This window comes from Chelonoidis abingdonii, chromosome 7 (genome assembly GCF_003597395.2).
Source record: "Chelonoidis abingdonii isolate Lonesome George chromosome 7, CheloAbing_2.0, whole genome shotgun sequence".
NCBI lineage: Eukaryota > Metazoa > Chordata > Testudines > Testudinidae > Chelonoidis > Chelonoidis abingdonii.
The window spans coordinates 62545633-62565494 of NC_133775.1; the positions used below are offsets into that span (position 1 = coordinate 62545633).

The following is a 19862-nucleotide window of genomic DNA, read 5'->3' on the forward strand; positions in this document are numbered from 1 at the left end:
TGATGGACCCTTGCTAAATATGTGAAACAGTAACTTTAAAAGTCACATTTCTTACTGGGCAGAATGGGGATCTCTGTAGGCATAGGAGCCCATTCTGTTACAGTATCTTACAGAACACCAGTTGCCACATAACTGCAGTTTGTTATAATCAGTATTTGGATATATCCATCCTTGTAACTTGGTATGAATTAGACCACTTGTCTATCAACGTGCTCGTTGTCTTTCCTGTTGCACATTAAATTTAGTATCTGGATATTTCTGGAAATAAACATGCATACTGGAATCTTTAAAATATGGGCTTCAGTACAGGATAATTGTCAAGTCAATTTTTAGGCCTAGCAGCTGGGGCCCCCTCTAGTATCTCGTGAAATATTCAAGTACAGGGAGTAAAGACTTGGACACTTGGAAAACTTCCACTTTGAGGAGAGTGTGAGAGGTAAGAGTCACTAAGCAGAAAACTCTGAAGCTAGAACTACAGACCAGTAACTACCAAGTACAGACCAAGAACTACCACTAATTATCTCAGCTGGGCAGGTTAGCAGTACAAACAAATTATGCACATGGATTATAGGACCAACCTGGCTGTGTGAGGAACATGTTGTAGGTTGATTATAAATCTGCTTGTTCTCCCATATAATGTAAACTAATCACTTAAAATACCTTAAACTTAATTTTCAGAAATCAACTCTGGAAAAAATACAGCAACTGCAGACAGCAAATCAGGAGGCAGCAGTGAAGCTAGAGAAACTTGAGTGAGTACGGGGTCTAGTAATTGACCTCTGTGCATTTTGCAGTTATAACACACATTCACGTGCCATCTAACTGGGAATATTAAGCTGTTGTCTTAGAACAGAAGCAATGTTGCTGTTGACTGACTTTTCTAAATCAACTGAGGCATTATATGGCCTCATCAGTGTCTGAGAATCTGCCATCTATTTTAAAGATAGAAGTAACAGTCTTTCTTCCTTGTAGGCTGTAGGCGAAATAGCTTGGTTAAGTTGCTTTTAAATGGACTTATTTTTCTGGGTAAAGCAATTGAGGGGAAATTTTAAAAGATGAGTTTGCATTTAATTCTTAAACTGATGAGACAGGTGATCAGTTTTTCTTCTTTCCATAGTTAGTCCAGCTCCTGTGAAAGTTCTGTCTCCTGAGCTAATCAACCTTCTTCTGTTGGTCAAATGTTTCGTAGCTGTGGATAGACGGTGGGATTCTCTTGTACCTAGTGCCAATCCTATGGGCGTTTGATTAGTTAGCCCATAACTATAATTCAGGCACACACAACTTTTCCCATGGCATCTTTCTCTGTTTGCTGGTGTTTGAGTAGTTTCTTTGAGGGGTTTCCCTAAGAGGTTGTGGGGGTTACTTTCAGTGCCTTTGTGGGTCATGTTCAGAGTTAACAGATCTGATATTCTGAGCATCTTTTTAGAACTGATTGTGGGAGATAGTGACTTTAGAAACATAGTACCATTTTATTAGAATGAAAGAATGCTGTGTTCAAGAGCATATATACGGTGGATATAGTTTAAAGTACTTTAAAGTCCTTTTCAGAACTTAGGGTTCATGGTGGATAGCCAACTAAATGTGACCTTCTATTGGCTGATGGCCAGTATGACTGTTGGATATATAAGCAGAGGAATATTGACTAGGAAGTGGCATTCTGTGTATAACCTTTGCTTTAATGAGACCATTACTACACCAGTGTCCATTTCTCATGTCCCCCCTTCAAAATGGGATGTGGAAAAGATTCAGAAAAGAGCTATCAGAATGATTCAAGGTCTAGAAAATATGCCTTAGACTGAGCTTATGTCTGTCACTGTATTTAGCTTAATTAAGAGAAGGTAAAGAGGTGATTTCATCATGGTCTAAAGGTATCTGGATGGGGAGAAGATGGCTAATAGCGGGCTCTTTAATTATGTCTTTGCCTGCTTGACGAGATCAGTAGTTCGAACCTGAAACCAGATAAATTTATACTAGAAATAAGGTGCACATTTCTAGTAGTGAGGGCAATTAACCATTGGGCCAAGTAACTAAGTTGGATGCATGGTGGATTCTAAATCACTTGAAGTTTTTAAATAACTATACAGATGCTCTAGCTCAACCACAAGCTACAGACTTGCTACAGGAATTACAGGGTGTAATTCTGTGGCCCATGTGTTTTCAGAAGGCCAGATTAGGTGATCACAGTGGTCCTTTCTGGTGTTAAATCTGTGAATCTATTAATAAAAATGAAAACCAAAATGTAGTATAACAAGTAGCTGTTTGAAAGATAGGAGACAAAGGATAGGAGTAAAATGGTCCATTTTTTTACAATGTAGAGAGGTGGCCAGTGGAGTCCCCTCAAGGATCTGTACTCCAACCTGTTCGCTGTTCACCCCCTTTTCCAGATTGATTAATATGTTGAAGTGGCAAAGTTTGCAGATGGCTCAAAACTATTCAAGAGGCTAAGTTCAAAGCAGACTGCCGGGAGTTAGAGGGTTCTCATAAAACTGGTGACTGGGGAAACAGTAAGGCTGATGAAATTCAACATTAAATGCGAAGTAATGTATACTGGAAAAAAATCCTAACTTTATATCTACTGTGATGGGTTCTAAAGTAGCTGTTACCACATAAGAAAGATCTTAGTCACAGTGAAAATGACAGCTACCTGCACAGCAGTGGCCAAAAAGGCTCACTGTGTTAGAAAATGGATAGAAAATAAGACAAGTAGCATAATGCCACTATATAATTCCTGGTGTGTCCACACCTTAAATATTGTGTCCAGTTCTGGTTGCCCCATCTGAAAAGATATAGTGGAACTGGAAAAGATTCAGAGAATGGCAACAAAGATTGTCACAGGTATGGAACAGCTTCCATATGACGAGAGACTAAAAATATTGGATCTGATCATCTTAGAAAAGAAATAGCTAAGGGAATTATTATAGAGGTCTATAAAATCTTGAATGGTGAGGAAAAAGTGAGTAAGAAGTGTTTACCCTTTCATACGACACACAAACCAAGGGTCACCTGATGAAAGTAATAGGCAGCAGGGTTAACACAGCAAGAGGAAGTACTTTTTCACACAGTGCACAACTAAGCTGTGGAACTCATTGCCATGTGATCTTCTGATTACCAAAAGTATAACTGGGTTCAAAAAAGAACTGGATAAGTTCTTGGAGCATAGTTCCATTAATGACTATTAGACAAGATGGTCAGGGGGATGCAGTCCCATGCTCGGGGTCACCCTAACCCTTTGACTACCTGAAGCCAGCAGAGGAAGATGGGTGGATACTTCCACAATTGCCCTGTTCTGTACACTCCCCCGGAAGCTCTGCCACTGTTGGAGACAAGATACTGGGCAAAATGGACCATGGTCTGACCCAGTATGGCAGCTTTTATAGTAGTGTGTAAAGTTGTCAGTCCTGCCTCCATTTACCTTCTGTACTAATAGTTCTATCTACTGTATACATTAGTATGTGCTGCTTGTATTATCTCAGCCAGGGTCAGCTTTTCTCTCAAACTGCAGCATTCAGAGGAAGGGGAGCCACATCAAACCACCTGCTGTGCAGCTGCACTGTCTGGTAGCTCATGGTGAACACTACTGGAGGAGCAAGCACTGTGGGACCAGCTAGCAGTATATGCAGCTGCGCACCTTGAAGGGAACTATACTACTGCCTACCTCACAGGAGATGTTGAGGGTTAATTAGACTACTATTTGCAAAGCATCATAGAAAAGCTAAATAGTTGTCCTGCATCAAGTTTTCAGTGTTCTGTTCTGTATCTTTAAGACTTTGTCAAGCTTTACTTCTTTGTCTAGTGTTACTTCTCTGCTCTTGATTTCTCATTCTTTTTGCTCCCTTGTCTTACTTCCTTTGTATATTTAAGTGAGTCTGCACTCCTGTTCCATGGACTTTCTCTCTCCTCCAGCCTTCCATTAGCTTTCACCCCGTCACATGGGGCTCCCTCATGCCCATTCCTTTGGCAGAGTACTCAAGTTTATCATCGCTGTCGGTTGTCACCATTAGGGACTGTAGGTCAGTGTTTTCTCTCTGTGGGATGTCCCACCAGTGACTTGCTCTATTACCAGTCACCAGTTCCAAATTCAGGTTGTTCTAACTAAAGGTATGTTAAAGATGGAAGATCCTATTTTAAATATGCCTCAGACTAATATTTCTCAAGTCTTAGTTACAATTACATGACTACTTCTGACTCCCTCCATGGGGTTAGCTGCCTCCTTTACTCATGTTTTCCAACCCGTTCTCATCAGTCCAGCTCCCCACCTCTGTGTGCTGCTGTCTTTTTTTTTTTTTTTCCTCCCTTATCCATAGCCACTTCTTGTTCTTTTCTAATTTCCAAGACCAATTTGAAAACTAAGGAGTTTTCCAGTACTCAAGAATTGCTGTCAGTATACACTAGGAGAGTCTCCTGTCTGATGTTAGTCCTGTGCTTAAGTCTACAACTTTAAGCTATATTGCTGCAAAAATATTACATTTTTTATAATTCAAATATCTAGATAGATCAATATCATTTTCTTACTCTTGTTTTTGCATTTTCTTCCGTGTTTCCTCTTACACTTACAGCTCTCACTCCTTGTGCTCCCTCTTTATTTAAATCCACTCCTTAAATCATATTGTAGCTATGAAATCTTTCAACAATAACCCCCTAAAGCAATATTAAAAAGAAAATTATGTGAGATTAGGTCTTCAACTGGTCATCCAGGTCACTGTCTGTAGCTGATCCTAAGACCCTCTGAGGCAGGAAAAGTGTCTTTCTGTCTGTACTACACAGCCCTGAGCTCGCTGACACTTGGTGTGCACTAACAAGATCAAACATCATATCTTTGTGTTTAGTACAATACCAGTAGAGCAGAAAGCAGAGTTCAGGCAGCTGTCTGATGATATTCAAGAACTGCAGCAAGTACTAAACCAGGACTATCGTCAAAAAACGGTATGCCTTATTTATATGCATTTCTGAAGTTGTCACAAAGTACAGCTACTATGACTTCTGATTGTGGGCATTTATTATTTCTTTGGATTTATCCTATGAAAACTTGAGGGGAGATTTGATTAAAACTAAAAGCAAAGTCAAAATATTTAAGGCATTTACATCTATTCTGGTCTTGAGTCCTATGGTACTCTCTAGCATTAACTTGTGCTGGTACCTATGAGGGAACGAAGCTAATAGCTGGGTCCATAGGGATCAGAAGCAGTGTGTGAAATAGTCTGTTTTTCATTACAGAAACAAATTGCATGTGTGAGGAACTGAGATCTGCTGCATTATAATGAATATTGTAAAACTGTTTCCCCATTTAATTTTGTGTTGCTGCCTACTTGAACTGAAAGGGTTAAGTCAACCCAGAGCTGGGGATTGGCCTGGGCAGGGAATAGGGACTCAAGGGTATGTCTGCAATGGAGCCTGAGGTGTGATGGCAGCTCAGGTAGATATACCCGTACTAGTTTTATCTGTGTTAGCATGGCTAAAAATAGCAGCGTAGCTATGGCGGCAAGGGCTGTACAAGCACACCAAGGGCCTTTGTTACCTGTTCAAACCTGTGCTGCCACATCTGCACTGCTTTTTTTAGCAATGCTAGCGCAGGTGTGTTTACCCAAGCTGCAATTACTGCTTCAATTGCAGTGTAGACACCCTCAGATGAGACAGCAGCAGGTACACACCTTCAAATCAGCTAAGAGTACCTTGGGGCTATCACTGGAACATGCTAAAGATCAAAAGACCCTGACTGGTTAAAAGATGCCCCTAATAGAAAGGGAGGGGGAAAGTGGTCAGCATGCCCACATGGGTGGTGGGGGGAAGAAACAGGAACTACAGGCAGGCATGTTCTCTCTAAGCGGGGCCTAAGCATCTAGGCCAGGAGTAGTTAAAAGGCAAGATCCATGTGGTTAGATCTCCCTTTTTGTTTGTAACCCATCATGTTTCTGAAAGCTGTTTTGTTAATATTCAGCAATACTGTTTGAGAAGGCTGTGTGGCCTCTGTGCATAAGTCAATGGTAACCACTCCTAGATGCCTCAATGGCAAGGTCCAAACCCCAGTTGCACTTGCTGAAGTAGTCGTGGTTGGTACCTAGGGGGCTGTAACACAGGTCCTCGTCTAAGAGAGGTGAATTGTGGAATTGCACCCAAAGCCTGACACCTGTGGGGTGCATGTGCTGAGACCCTGAGAAGGGATAGCTGTGCAGGTAGCTGGTAACTGCTTTTTTCAGTAGTCTCTTCTCTGTAGTAAAAGTTCAAACATAAAACCAGAAGCCATACTAATAATTCTCCTCTTTTAACTGGCAAACAATTATTCTCTTCATTAGACAGCCTTGCAAGAAGTGACTTCCCAAAAGAAAGCAGAAGTTGCAGAGAGAACCCGAAGTCTGGTAAGTATAACTTCAATTTAAATGGGATTTGAACAGTAGCCTGCAGTAAGTGATGGAGCTTGTCTTTAATATAGCATCAGATTTTTCTGCCTAACTTCTGCTAGCTATGTGCAGTGTGAATGGTTCAGATAATGAAACTTGATTGCATTTTAAAAACCACTTCTATATTTGTATTTCATGGAAACTTGCATGATAAGAATAGAATTTGGTTTTGATATATCTGAGACTCCAGCTCTCATAATTAAGGTTTCTAACTCCAGGTGAAACACAATTTTTGCATTAGTATGGCTATTTCAGTTAAGGATGAGACTTTTATATACCAAATAATTACCCCAGTACAGACCATAATGTGGATGCAGTCATATTGGAATAATGGTGCTAATATCAATATAGCTTATTCCCTTTCTTTTACAGCAATAGCTATATTGGTATAAATATCTTTATACTGGTATAACTTTGCCCCCCACATGCTTCTGGCAAAGTGGTATTCACCCATGAAAGCTTATGCTCCAATACATCTGTTAGTCTATAAGGTGCTACAGGAATCTTTTTTGCTTTTTACAAATCCAAACTAAGGGTTTGGCTACACTTGCAGCTGTACAGCACTGGGAGTTAAAGCTGTCTTCGTACCGCTGTGTAGAGAAAGAGCTGCAGTGTGGCCACACTGACAGCTACTAGCTCTGCAGTGTGGCCACATTTGCAGCATTTGCAGTGGTGTTGAGAATGGTGCATTATGGGCAGCTATCCCAGCATTCAAGTGGCTGCAACGTGCTTTTCAAAAGGGGGGGGTGGGATGGAGTGTGACAGGGAGTGTGGGGGAGACAGAGAGAGTGGATTTTTGGAGCTGACACTGTGTCAGCACCCTGCCTTGCAAGTTCTAAGGACTTGAAGATACACAGCACCAACCTTCAATCATTTTTAAAATTTCGACCCCTTCCCCCACCCCTCTCTCGTTCACTAAATGCAAATAGCCTTCAGACCAGATAAGCAGCTGCTCCAAAATGGACTCCCCACTCCCACCCTCCGGGCTGCTTCTCTCCTCAAGCAAACACTAGCTGTGGACATTCCAAAGGAATCCCCCTGTCTGCCTCTGCTCGAGCAAACAGTAGCTGTGTTTGTTTTTTAGATAAGCAGCTCCGGGAGCCCTGAGTTCACAACAAAACAAAGAGGCATCACGACAAAACAAAGAGCGTTATCTTTATTTAAAAAGCATTATGGGAATGTTCCGGAGGTCAGTTACAGCATAGTAAGATTAATCACTGTTTACACTGGCACCTCGCTACAAGAGCAGTGCTATAGTCGTTATTCCCCAGGCCAAGGTGGAGTAAGCCAGCACTGTAGCCAGGGAGATACAGTGCTGTGTGTGCCTTGCCATTGTGGACGGGCAGTAAGTTACAGCGCTGTAAAGCCAGCACCAGTGCTGTATCTCTGCAGTGTAGCCAAGCCCTAACACGGGTACTCCTCTGATACTTGCTCTCACAAGAGCTTTTGTAACATTTCAACTGTACTAGTATAGTAAAAGCTGTACAACTTTTGTTTGTAGCCAAGGCCTAAACACTTCTGTTCCAAACCTCTATCTTCACCTTTCAGGCTGAAATTTTCTAGACTTGGTCTCTGCCCATAAGTGATACTTTGGGCAAGCTGAGTTGAAAGATTTTGGACGTTTGAGTGTGAAGAGTGCAGAGCAGGGGAGGAGGCTATAAAAAACCAATCTTACAACTTCGTGAACTGCTGTAATAATGCTGACAGAGCTGGAGATGTAAAGTTGAAATTTGGCACAGAAGAAGCCCTCATGGAAAAGTCCCTTTAAACATTTGAAAATTGGGTTTTAACTTGATCAAATTATGAGTCTTTGAAAATTTCACTTTATGTATGCATAGTGCAGTTGATATGATGCCCATTTCGTATGATGCACATCAAATGAAGCTGAGTTCCTTCTTACTGATCCTGTAAGGTGCTTGGGATATATTATTCCTGTTATGCCTTGCCTCCATCTTTCTTCTTTGGAAAGAAAAATATGTAGATGTTAAGTACATCTGGTCCTAAATCGGAAAAGATAATGGACCATTATAACACTTAAAGTTGTGTAAGTATGCAAGGTGGAAATATTGCTAGTATCTAAAGTTGTAGAACAGCTTTATATTGCACTGTATTAAAGAAAGAAATGATCCCATAACTAAAGACTATTGTTTCATGCAAATAAACGCATAGAGTTAAGGCTGAATATGCTACCTTTGGAAATTCCTGATTTGAATGTCTAACTATAGAACTGACATCCTTTTAAAGTAGTTAATTCTTAATGGAATAGCTATATCACCTTTAAGTCTTCAAAGAATGTGAAAACACTCTAGAATGAGTGCGGGAAATGGGGCATCCCCTAAATTCTTGGCAGTAGCCCTTACTTCCTTAGACATTTCCTATTTTACAGAGAGGGAGAATATTGGCCAGGACTAGAACTGGGCAAATGGAGGAAAAAAATTATGAATATTCTTGTGCATACAGCTGGCTGTTTAGCTCTACTGGTATTTGTGACCTCTTATTCATTAATATTTGGGTAGTGAATTTCATTGGCAAGAATGTTTGCAGCAAGCATGAGTGCAGCAAAAATAACATGCAGTCATGTAACTCAAAATTGTACCACAATGCGCGTACAAAAGGAAGCAGAATTAAGGCAGCCTTAACTTTGGCATTTGCTGACCTGAGTGCTTTGCTTGGCAACTGTAACATTCTTAAGATAATGTAATAGAATTTTGGTTTTTAAAAGAAAAATACTACAACAAAAATGTTCTGATGTAGAACAACTTGCTAGATAGCAGTAAAATGCTGTTCTGCACAAGATGGTCAATGCAGAACCCTGCCTCACTGAACGGCTCTTCTCACTTCTACTTAAAGCATCAGAAGACAAGTAATCACTTACAGCATTATTAAAACCGAGTAAAATTGAGATATCAGCCACACATTTTAATTGTCTTGCTAATTAGAATCAGCTAAAAGTGACAATGGCTACTTTGAAAGAAGAACAAGAGCAACTGAAATCAAAAATTGTAGAGTCTCCAGAGGAACTGAAGAATTACAAAGAACATATGAAGGAGACTGTCCAGAAACTCAAGAAAACCAAGGTAAGTCTTGGTCACTGTATTATGGCAGCTTTGTACTTATTTCAGTCTATTAAATTCCCTCTGATAGGCAAGACACGAGTAATGATATGAGTCTGTCTTCTGGCATAATATCGAGAGCTGCTTGTGCATCATTTTTAAAAAAGATCAGCAATAGGTGATTAGCAGGGAGTTTAAGAATTTAGTTTCAGATGAAAGAAAATAAACTTCTGAAATTTGGAGAACACCTCCTTTGAGCATGGGATCACAAGTAGTGCTATTGATTGTTCCATCTGTAATACTAAACTTTGAAATGTTGGGTCCCTTGAACCTGTCCAGCTGACTGCATCCACCATCCTGACACTGTTTTAACACCTCTTCCCAGGCCTTGGCCTCTTGACCAGGTGCTCCAGGGTTACCTCTGTTCTCACTCAGTAGTTTTGAATCTGGAGGGTTGGTTTCCTCTCTCTGGAAACACTTTATCCCTAAACAACAATCTAATTCCAAAATTGTCTGACATAGGTTCACTCCAGTTAAAATAGAGGAAGTTAATCAAAAGGAAGCAGATAATTTAAGTACACAATCAACTTGAAATCTTAGTAAGCTGCAAAAAAGCAATAGTAGCTTCAGGAACTAAGCATCCCTGAGTCCCCTTTCCAATTTTTGGTTTTCTGTTGTTTCTTTTGTATTCTTAATGTTCCACTCTTGATGTGTGAAGACTCATGACAAACAGGAGGAAACTAAATGGCAATTCAGGGGCAACATTGGAATCTGCCCCTCCCCCCAATATATAATCTGTGAAATGTGCAAACTAAATAGGAGGAAAATACAGGAACACATTCCTCTAACTTCTTCAATTGTTTACCTATCTTTTCAGTTACCTGTAAAAATAGTAGGCAGAGAAGTTTTAGACTGTATACAGTAATTCCTCACTTGATGTTGTGGTTATGTTCCTGAAAAATGCGACTTTAAGTGAAACAATGTTAAGTGAATCTAATTTCCCCATAAGAATTAATATAAATGGGGTTGGGGGTGGTGGTTAGGTTCCAAGGCAGCTTCCCCTACTCTGCAAGGACCAGAGGCAGGGGGGTTCAACCTTCAGCCTGCCCACTCCACTTCTTCCCCCAAGCCCCCACCCTTGACTTGTCTCTTCTTCCCCTTTACTTTGCTTGCTGCATCCTGGTTCCTCCTCTCTCCGTCCCCTCCCTTCTAAATGCCAAGCCAGCTGATTGCTGTATAGGGGAAGGAGAGGGGAGGTGCGCCGAGTCCTCGCTTCTCCCCCCCGCTTCTGCCTGGGGCAGTCAGCTGGCTTGTCGCATTCAAGTTCTTGCACCTCCCCCTGCCTCCAAAACACTGCAAGCCAGCTGATTGCCGCTGGCAGGGAAGGGAGTGGAGGCGCGCTGAATCCTTGCTTCTCCTGCCAAGGGCAATCAGCTGACTTGTGGCATTTTGGAAGCAGACGGGAGGGGGAAGGAGCAAGGACTCGGTGTGCAGGCTCCCCCTGCCTTCTGAATGTGGCAAGCTAGCTGATTGCTCCGGACAGGAGAGAGGCAGGAGGAGCGAGGACTCAACACACTTCCACTCCCTTCCCTGCCTCCTGCTGGCGGCAATCAGCTGGCTTGTGGCATTTTGGAGGGAGGGGGGAGGAGCGAGGACTCAGTGCGCAGGTTCCCCCTCCCTCCGCCTAAAAAAAACTCTGCAAGCCAGCTGACTGCCACGGGGAGGAGGGGGGAAAGCGCTGATACGCAGAGTCTTCTGGTGGGTGAGAGGCGCTAGGGGGAGGGGGCCATAGGGAGGCTGCCAGCTGTGGAGAAAGCAGGCAGCCAAACAACGTAAGAGCGGAGCATTACACAACTTTAAATGAGTGTGCTCCCTAATTGATCAGCAACGAAACAGTGTTAAGCGGGACAACTTTAAGTGAGGCGTTACTGTATATTTAAGTACAAATCTTACAGCCACAAAGTTTGTTTGTTTGTGTGTCTCGTGAGCAGGCTGATTAGAGTCAGATGGTAATAACTTCACACCTCAAACTGTATAAACAGGGAGAGAAATCTAAAGAGAAAGTTGTGAGCTTCACTGAAGCATAGATGAATCAAACATCCCTGTGTAATGTTAGTTCAGACTATTAAGATAATTGCACTTCTACTGACATGCAAGTTATACAATGAAAAATTCTATTCTCTTCCCCAAAAGGCCTTGTAGCATGTTGAATAGATAAATTTACTTCCTTGTATCTGAAGGTTTGGTTGAGTACAGCACCTAGGTGTCATCTCTGCCTTTCCAAGCCAGTGGCTTTTTCCTCCGATGCATAATCTTGTTGGCAAATTCAAAATTTACTTGCTTTCAGCAACAATTTTGAAGTTACTTGATTTCTTTAATTCCAGTTTACAACCAGACATTGAAGGATTAGGTACAAGAGCAAATATGCATTACTGCAGAACATAAGAGAAATCACATTTCACTCATTTCTTTAAGTAAATAGCTTTTTCTTCTTTCTTTTGTAAAGCAAGAGGTTATTGAGAAGTATGAAGGTTATCGAGACCTAGTTGAGATTCTGCCATCATGTCAACTGGAGGTGCAATTATACCAAAAGAAAATGCAAAGCCAAGGAGCAAATGTGGAGAGAATGGCCAATATCTCATCAGAGGTTTGTATTATGTACTTGTGTGCCCCCTCTAACTGCATGTAAGAAATAAATTGCTCTGTTAAGTACTGGGTTTTAATTTCATGCAAGTGCTTCTGCCTGTTGCTCTTATTTTTTGCTTAGGATATGAATCTGAAAAAAGAAACCACTATGCAACAGTATAAGTAATATTTGCTAAAATGGAATCTATTTCAAAGCAAAGCATGCTGTCTTCCAGCACCTAGACATAACAGCCAGTACCTATTTTCTTTATCATCTTCGATTTCCATAGTTCCTGTTATCCGAAAAGACCCGAAGCTACTTCAAAACTATTTATAAGCAGCACTATCAAAATGCAGCTACTGTTGGGGTTGAGTACAGTAACTTCCCATAGCACATCTGTAGGTAGGAGGGAACATTTTGATTTTAAGGTCACAAGAATCTGTAAATTTGTTGCCATCTTTAGTAGTGGAAGAATGTATTACCGTAGAAACATAAGCCAAAATAGCATGTATCATCGTCTTTTTCTAGAGGGTTATTTATTTGGAGGAGGGAAGTTTGAATTTTAAACTGTTCTTCGTATGGGAAGAGCGGAAGCCAAAAGGAGGAAATATCATTGTACCCACAATGATCATTTTAACAAGCACCTTAATTTTATCAGTATTGCAAACCAATTTTTTATTGGACAAATTTTTTTTGTCATGACATATGGTACCTTTCTAATTAGGGCTAACAGTTCTGGAGAATGACAGAGTATTTCAGTAAGTAAAAATAAAAATAGCTACCTTACTATCACTTCTTTTGGCAAAACATAGTAAAGTTTTGAATATTTGTCCTATGTCATTTACTGTAGTATATTGCAGTAATTACTGGCAGTCTACGTGATGTGATCCACCAAGCCTGACCTGTTAAATATTTACAAAGTGTGTTTAACTGTTGAATTTCTAGGAAGAACTAACTGGGTTTTTAGACTATCAAAATGAGAGAGAGCAAAGTTCTATTTTGGCAAATATCCAATAGAGAGACATTGCATTTCTTTGATTTTTATAGAATTGCTTTTCAGTCTTTCTTTCAAAATACTGTAGGTCAGAAATCTCGAGGACCAGATTGAGAATGGCCAGTTAGAGTTGAAGAATGCCGCAACAGATGAAATGTCCTTAAAGAGACTGGTCAACGCTAAGCGTGAGAAGCTGTCTACGGCTGAAATAAGGATAAAAAAGAAACATGAGGACGTTGAGCAGTACAAGCGCACAGTATTTGAGTACGGATGAGTTGGCATTTGTGCCTGGCGCTACTTTATCAGATATACACTTACAAAAATTCACATCCCTGATACAATCATGTAACAAGTAGCATAGATGGAAATGGTAGTGATGGGGGATAGTTCTGTGAAGACCAGTAATGCTGTAGGCAAGCACTTGGGGACTCGGATCAATAATTGCAATGTGAGTTGACAGCAACTCTTTCAGTGGATTACTAATTCAATTTATAATGCTTAGCTTTGTTTTTTCTTTTTAAAGAAAATGTCACACTGGGATAATTTTCCAACTCATCAGACTTCAACAAAGCCCCATTTGCCTTTTATGACTTTTTCATAATTTCCCTTGCCACTTTTGCTCATTATCAAAGCCATTCAAGACCCACAGGGAAATGGGGTCTTGTATCTCAGGGGGGTATTATCCTGATGTGACATGTCTAAAACAAAAGGGAAAAGTGTCATTTGATCAAAGCTTCCCAGTTCATCTTCCCTCCTACGTGATGCTGCAGGCCCATTGTAAGACTGTGCTTGGAACATCACAAGCCTTTTCATGATGGCAGACTGTGATATTGTAAACACAGGGCTACTGTAAGACCTAGGAGCAGCTGGCCTGTGATAGTATTTTAAACACCAGTCTTCAATAGTGTCAAAGGGGATACAGAACATTACTGGCCAAGTGAACGGAGTGTTTAGGAAGCATCTTCATTTAGATGGGGAAAGTTAACTGAGTCCTCTGGTCCTACTTAAGGGCTTCTGCTCTCTGCAGAATGCTGGGCCTAGAATTTATGGCAGATCCCCCTGATTTCTATCACTCCTCTATTAAATTTTGAAGTAACTTAAAGTAAATTGAAATTTTTAATTAAATCAAAAATGAAGGCAGCACAATATAGAATTGTTTGCTTTTGATAAGACAAAACTTGATAAGTTTTATGGAGGGGATGGTATAATGGGATAGCCTAATTTTGGCAATTAATTCGTCTTTGACTACTAGCGGTAAATATGCCCAATGGCTTGTGATGGGATGTTAGATGGGGTGGGATCTGAGTTACTACAGAGAATTCTTTCCTGAGTGTTTGGCTGGTGAGTCTTGCCCACATGCTCAGTGTTTAGCTGATCGCTGTATTTGGGGTTGGGAAGGAATTTTCCTCCAGGGCAGATTGGCAGAAGCCCCGGGGTTTTTTTGCCTTCCTCTGCAGTGTGGAGCACAGGTCATTTGCTGGAAGATTCTCTGCATCTTGAAGTCTTTAAACCATGATTTGAGGACTTCAGTGGCTCAGACACAGGTTTGATACAGGAGTGGGTGGGTGAGATTCTATGGCCTGCATTATGCAGGAGGTCAGACTAGATGATCATAATGGTCCCTTGTGACCTTAGTCTATGATATTAAATGCTCTTCTAAATTTTTAGTGTAGCTGTAGATTTTTGCATTAACACATAATTGCCTTGTAGATGTTTCCTGTGTTTTGACAATTATGGGCTTTAGCAGCGAAGAAGGGAAGGGAGGTGGCTTTGGGTTTTGGCAACTAGAAGAGTGGAAGGACTTTTGGTGGTGAGTGGGAAAATGCATCTTTTCTTTTCCTTGTAGGTAGGAGCAGAAATGACAAAACTATTTAAGTTTGAATGCTTGTCCCATCTGACAGCAAGCCACTGCTTAGTGCCCCCACAGTGGGGTTGGTCTTCCCTGCACAGTTCTGGGTCCTGGGGGATGCTGGGGAGGGCTGGCACTGGCTGGGCCCATTTTACTTCCCCTCCTACTCCCCCCAGTGCATCTCCAAGAGCTAGAGACTTAATACTTTAAAACTTATTTTGTGCAGCACAACTTTGTGATTTGTTAAATTCTATGGCCAGGTCCACAGGTAGAGAATGGTACAAAACACACAGGTCTAGACATAGTAACACTTTCAATTAGTGATGGTGCAACTTTGATGCAAAACCGAGCTACATTCTGTCCTGAAGTATTTTATGGAAACATAAACTATCCAAATCCTTTTTCAGACCCTGCATTGTCAGACAGCTAATCTTCCAAAACAGTTTAAAGTATAATACTAGCTAATTCTCACATCTTCATGATATGGATCAGTATTAACCCCATTTTAAAGATGGAGAGACTGAGACACAGTAAAAGTTGAGATCATGTAGGAATTCTGTGGCTGAGCTGGCCTTTGAACTCAAGATTCCAGTCCCACTACACCATGCTGCCTCTAGAGCAGAGGTTCTCAAACCAGGGGACACAAAATGTATTCTGCAGGATCATGAGAAGCTTTGGGAGGTGGTGGCTGCTGTCTGGTGCCCAGTTCTGAAGGCAGCAATGCCGCCAGCAGCAGTGGAGAAGTAATGGTGGCAATGCCATCTCATGCCACCTTTACTTCTGCACTGCTGCTCACCATGGGGCAGCCTTCAGAGCTGGGCATCTGGCCAGCAGCCACTGCTTTCCATTCTGCCTTCAGAGCTGGGCACAAATATATGTACTTTGGTGGCATGAGTGGGGCTGTGTGTGTTTGCAAATGACTACAGACACAAAGAATGGGGGCAGGATTAAGTAAGTTTGAGAACCACTGCTCTAGAGTATGATGAATGCATCACTCAACAGTAGAAAAACACTTAAGGCAAGATCCTCAGCGGGTTTAAATTAGTGTAGCTCCATTGAAGTCAATTGGGCAATTTCTGTTTGACAAGTTTTATGTTAACTCCTTTGAGTTTTGTTTCTTGATGCTATATAGCTCTAGGATTTAAGAATGAGTCAACTTTTCTGATGTCAATGTGATGGAGATAAACTGTACACCTAGATGGATAAATGTTACTTATCCCACAAATGCAACTTTTCCTTTGCAAATAATTGTTCTAATTGTAACTTAGAAAATCACTTTCCTTGACACTCATATCCAGTGTGAAATCTATCTTGGTGTTTATATTTAATTTGGGGTGAGGTGATTGGTTCAGCACAAACTATTTCATACCTTCTTGCTTTAGGTATTGTAACCGAGTTCAGGAGAAGAGAGGGGCTGTCTATGAGAAGGTGACGGCGATTCACAAGGAAATCCAGCAAGTCAGATTAAAAATCCAGCAGCTGAACGAGAACACTGAAAAGGAAAAAATGAAAGCACAGGTAAGCAGGAATTCTCCTCTAAGTACTGGGGAGGAGAGCTGGGCAAAACCCTTTATTTGCCAAAAAATGCAGTTTCAGCTGACCAAAAACTTTGTGAATTTGACATAAATTTGCCAAATAGTTTCACCTCCCCCAAACCTCCTCCTTCCCCCTCCAAAACCCCTTTGGCACTTAGGCACTATTCACAAACTGGGGTGAGGAGGTGATGGTTCTTTCAGAACTTCAGCTCAGTACTTAGGGCACTCACCTGAGCTGTGGAAGACCTAGGCTGAATTCCCTTTGCTGCCTGATGTGGAAAAGGGATTTGTATTTGGGTCACCCACATTGTAGGAGTGACCCTTGCCATTAGGCTATGGAATATTCTGGTGTGAACGTCTGTCTGTCTCTCTCCTGTTGAATCTGTTCCACTTCTTATAAATTGTCATAGGAGCAAGAACCTGAACGTGGTTATACCAAATCCTTGGGAAGTACCATTAACCACCAGGCCATAGTCATTCTTACTCTTTCCTTGGCCCAATGACTATAAATGGACATGTATAGTGGCAATTCATAGTGATGACAAAAGTTTTAAGGCGGGCCTGACCACCTCTTCCTCCAGCCCTTTAAAAATGCCTGTAATCAAATGTTTTGGGTTGAATGACTTGTTTTGTTCAACCTAAAATGGATTTTTTTGATTCGTTTAAATATTTTCAGTTTTGGATTTGGTTCAACCTGAACTAATTTAAGTAGCTCTGATATAACTAGCCAGCTCTTGTGCCTACCGCTTCCTCCCAACACATGCACTCTTCCCACAGCAGACTTGATGTCCTGCTGTATGCCAGCTAAAGTCCGTGTGAGCTAGGCTCTTCTCAGGTGACCCTTAGTCTGCAGGATGGAGGAGAAGGGAACACTTTGGGGCTATGAAGCAACACATTTGGACTTCGTAATACTGCATGAGAGCCCCAATTGTGTGGATAATAGGCAGTCTGCTGAATCAGTGTTCTCCTCTGAACCTTACAAGGATCAGTGGACTTGGGAAGGGGAGAGAACTGCATTGTTGCAGAGGGGAATTCCCCTCCTGTGGCCCTTCGGCGGTGTGCAGGGCTTGTGGTCGGGGAGCCAGGCAAAGCTGAAAGGTAAGTGTAGGATAGCCTGATTCCTCTGAATTTTAGATGGCAGTTCCCATCACTCTCCTGTCCCTGTGCTCATCTGCTCTGCCTTTCCCCTCCTGTTCCATGGATACTCCTGAGCAACACTGAGCGCAGCTCTGATTCACCCAAAATCTGCCCTGCTGTCTTTTAAATCCTCTGTAAGGCATCAGCATTAACACTGCTGATGGGAGAACCTCATTGACTGACTAACTTTCTCACCTTAGGAGATCTATCTTAACCTGAGGGCTGGCTTGGAGAAATACCATGAAGCTCTGGCAAAGATAGCAGAGAGCTATGCAGCCTCACGAGATGAAAAAACTGCTGAACTAAAGAGGAGAATGCTTTGAGTTCAGACTTCCTGAACTAGCTGTTATACTGGTTTTCACTTGGACTCTGCTTATTGTATTTATCCTCATGTCTGGGTTTAAAATATTGCATTTTATGTGGGAAGCTTCTTCTAAATATGACCTCAGAACACATTTAGTATTGTAGACAAGGCCCTGGTGCTGTCAACTGATTAGCCTTAGTAAATATGGGCTTCAACATCCTGTCTGCATTATCTTTCTCAGCTCTGATTCTTTTAGTGGTAAGTATACCAATTTATCTTGTTTATATGAAATGGTTTGAGGGTTAATTTTGGTTTTTAGTGTAACTACAGTTTTAGCAGAAACTACACTGAGGACGTTGGATTGGGGTAGCTTTGGTTTGAATGGAGGTATCTTCTTAGATCTTGGTTGTAGTATTTTCCAGGTATATTGAACACGGTCTGAATTATTTTAAGTTCCATCTGATTTTGAGACAAGTCTTACTGAGATCATCATGATGGGAAAGTGGATTCTTATATAAACTCTGACTTGCTCTACCTGTGATGTCCAGCGATAAAGAAGCCCTCAGAGGAAAGAGTCCTATTTGGGGAACTACATAAATTCAGTTGGTGTTGCTGTGTCTCTTTCTGGAAGCTTGAATCCATGGTTTTTGCTTGGTGTGTACTGAACACCCATTGTGTTTGTACAAGATAAGTCCATGTTTGGGCAGATAACTGAATTAAAAATAAAATGGCATGGATTGATATTCATTGTACATTTCTATTGAAACTGCTCTTCTAAAAATGTTTGGCCAGACTGCCTTGGAACATAAAAATCAACTTTTAAGTAGCTGCTGTAAAGATTTGGATAGCCTAATTGTTTTTTCATTGTCTTCTTGGTATAAGTCTTTTAGTTTTTTGAGTTTTCTATCTGACCTATGTTTACCCTGAGACAAGGTGTGTGAGGTAATCTTTTTTTTTTTTTTTTTTTTTCGACTAACTTCTGTTGTTAAATACAAGCTTTTGAGTTACTCACAGCTTCTTTTCAGATCTCATTTTGTTTTTCCTGTTGCTTTGGTTAGATTTTCTATTTCTCCTGGGCTCTGTTCTTGTAATTCTTCAGGACTGAAACTTTAAATATTAGTTTGTCTATTTGTTGCCTCTTTTTTTGCATTTGGATCTGCTTTTTTCACCCAATGTCTTTTTTTCTTGATCGTTGAGACTTTCTAAATTCACCATTGTTAGCCAAAAGGGGTCGTTTTCCCCCTGGAGCTACTCAATTACCCCAAGGAGGCACGGAAGACAAGAAGACGGGTACCAAACTTTTATTCTCGGTCAGCTGAATGGGTGCTTTTTCCTTGGCTAGTGCTAAAGGAAGAAGACACATCTCGTTGGCGCAGAACAGCCTTTATATACTAGGTTACAAACAACCTTATGTGCAGAAATTCTGCTAGCCCATACGTTTCTTGAATTCCTTTTACAGATAAGTTGGATCTGTTTAACATCTTTCTCCTAGGTATTTTGCCTATGTGCATTTAAGAAGGGTTACATACTTGCAAAGATTAACTGGGATGATAAGCAGAGGATTGCCATAAGCAAATAGTTAACAAATTCCTTTTGCTCTAACACCATGGGTAAAATTTTCAAAAGCACTTAAATACCTTGGATGCTCTTGAAAAGAGGATTTGATAATTTTTGAAAACGTTACCCTTAATCTCAAATCTTCCATTAGTTGAACAGTTGGAACATTTTTTGTTGATACAATTTCTGATTTAGATTTATTTTAGCCTGTCTGTGTACCATATAAATAAAATTAATTTTGATTTACTCATTGGTTTCAGTATATTCATAAGAATGGATATAACTAAAAAGGTACAGGAGAAATGTCAGTAATTTTATAGTAGTTTTAGACCTGCATATGCAATATCCTTTCAAACTCTGGCCAAAAAAATCTTTCAATTATGTTTTTAAAGTGACTTCCAGAGGTGCTGAC

The 19862-nt window shown here is 40.9% G+C and overlaps 1 protein-coding gene across 1 annotated transcript in view; it reads left to right on the top strand.

The window, feature by feature from the left end:
- The window catches only part of NUF2 (NUF2 component of NDC80 kinetochore complex), a 29937-nt gene extending 11195 nt beyond the window's left edge, over positions 1-18742 (top strand). Inside the window, exons 7-14 of the mRNA XM_032806121.2 lie at positions 679-752; positions 4827-4923; positions 6291-6353; positions 9335-9472; positions 11955-12095; positions 13157-13332; positions 16300-16435; positions 17790-18742. Coding sequence (XP_032662012.1) covers positions 679-752; positions 4827-4923; positions 6291-6353; positions 9335-9472; positions 11955-12095; positions 13157-13332; positions 16300-16435; positions 17790-17912 — 948 coding nt within the window. The 3' untranslated portion in view covers positions 17913-18742. The remainder of the gene's footprint in view (positions 1-678; positions 753-4826; positions 4924-6290; positions 6354-9334; positions 9473-11954; positions 12096-13156; positions 13333-16299; positions 16436-17789) is intronic.
- Positions 18743-19862: the final 1120 nt, after the last annotated feature.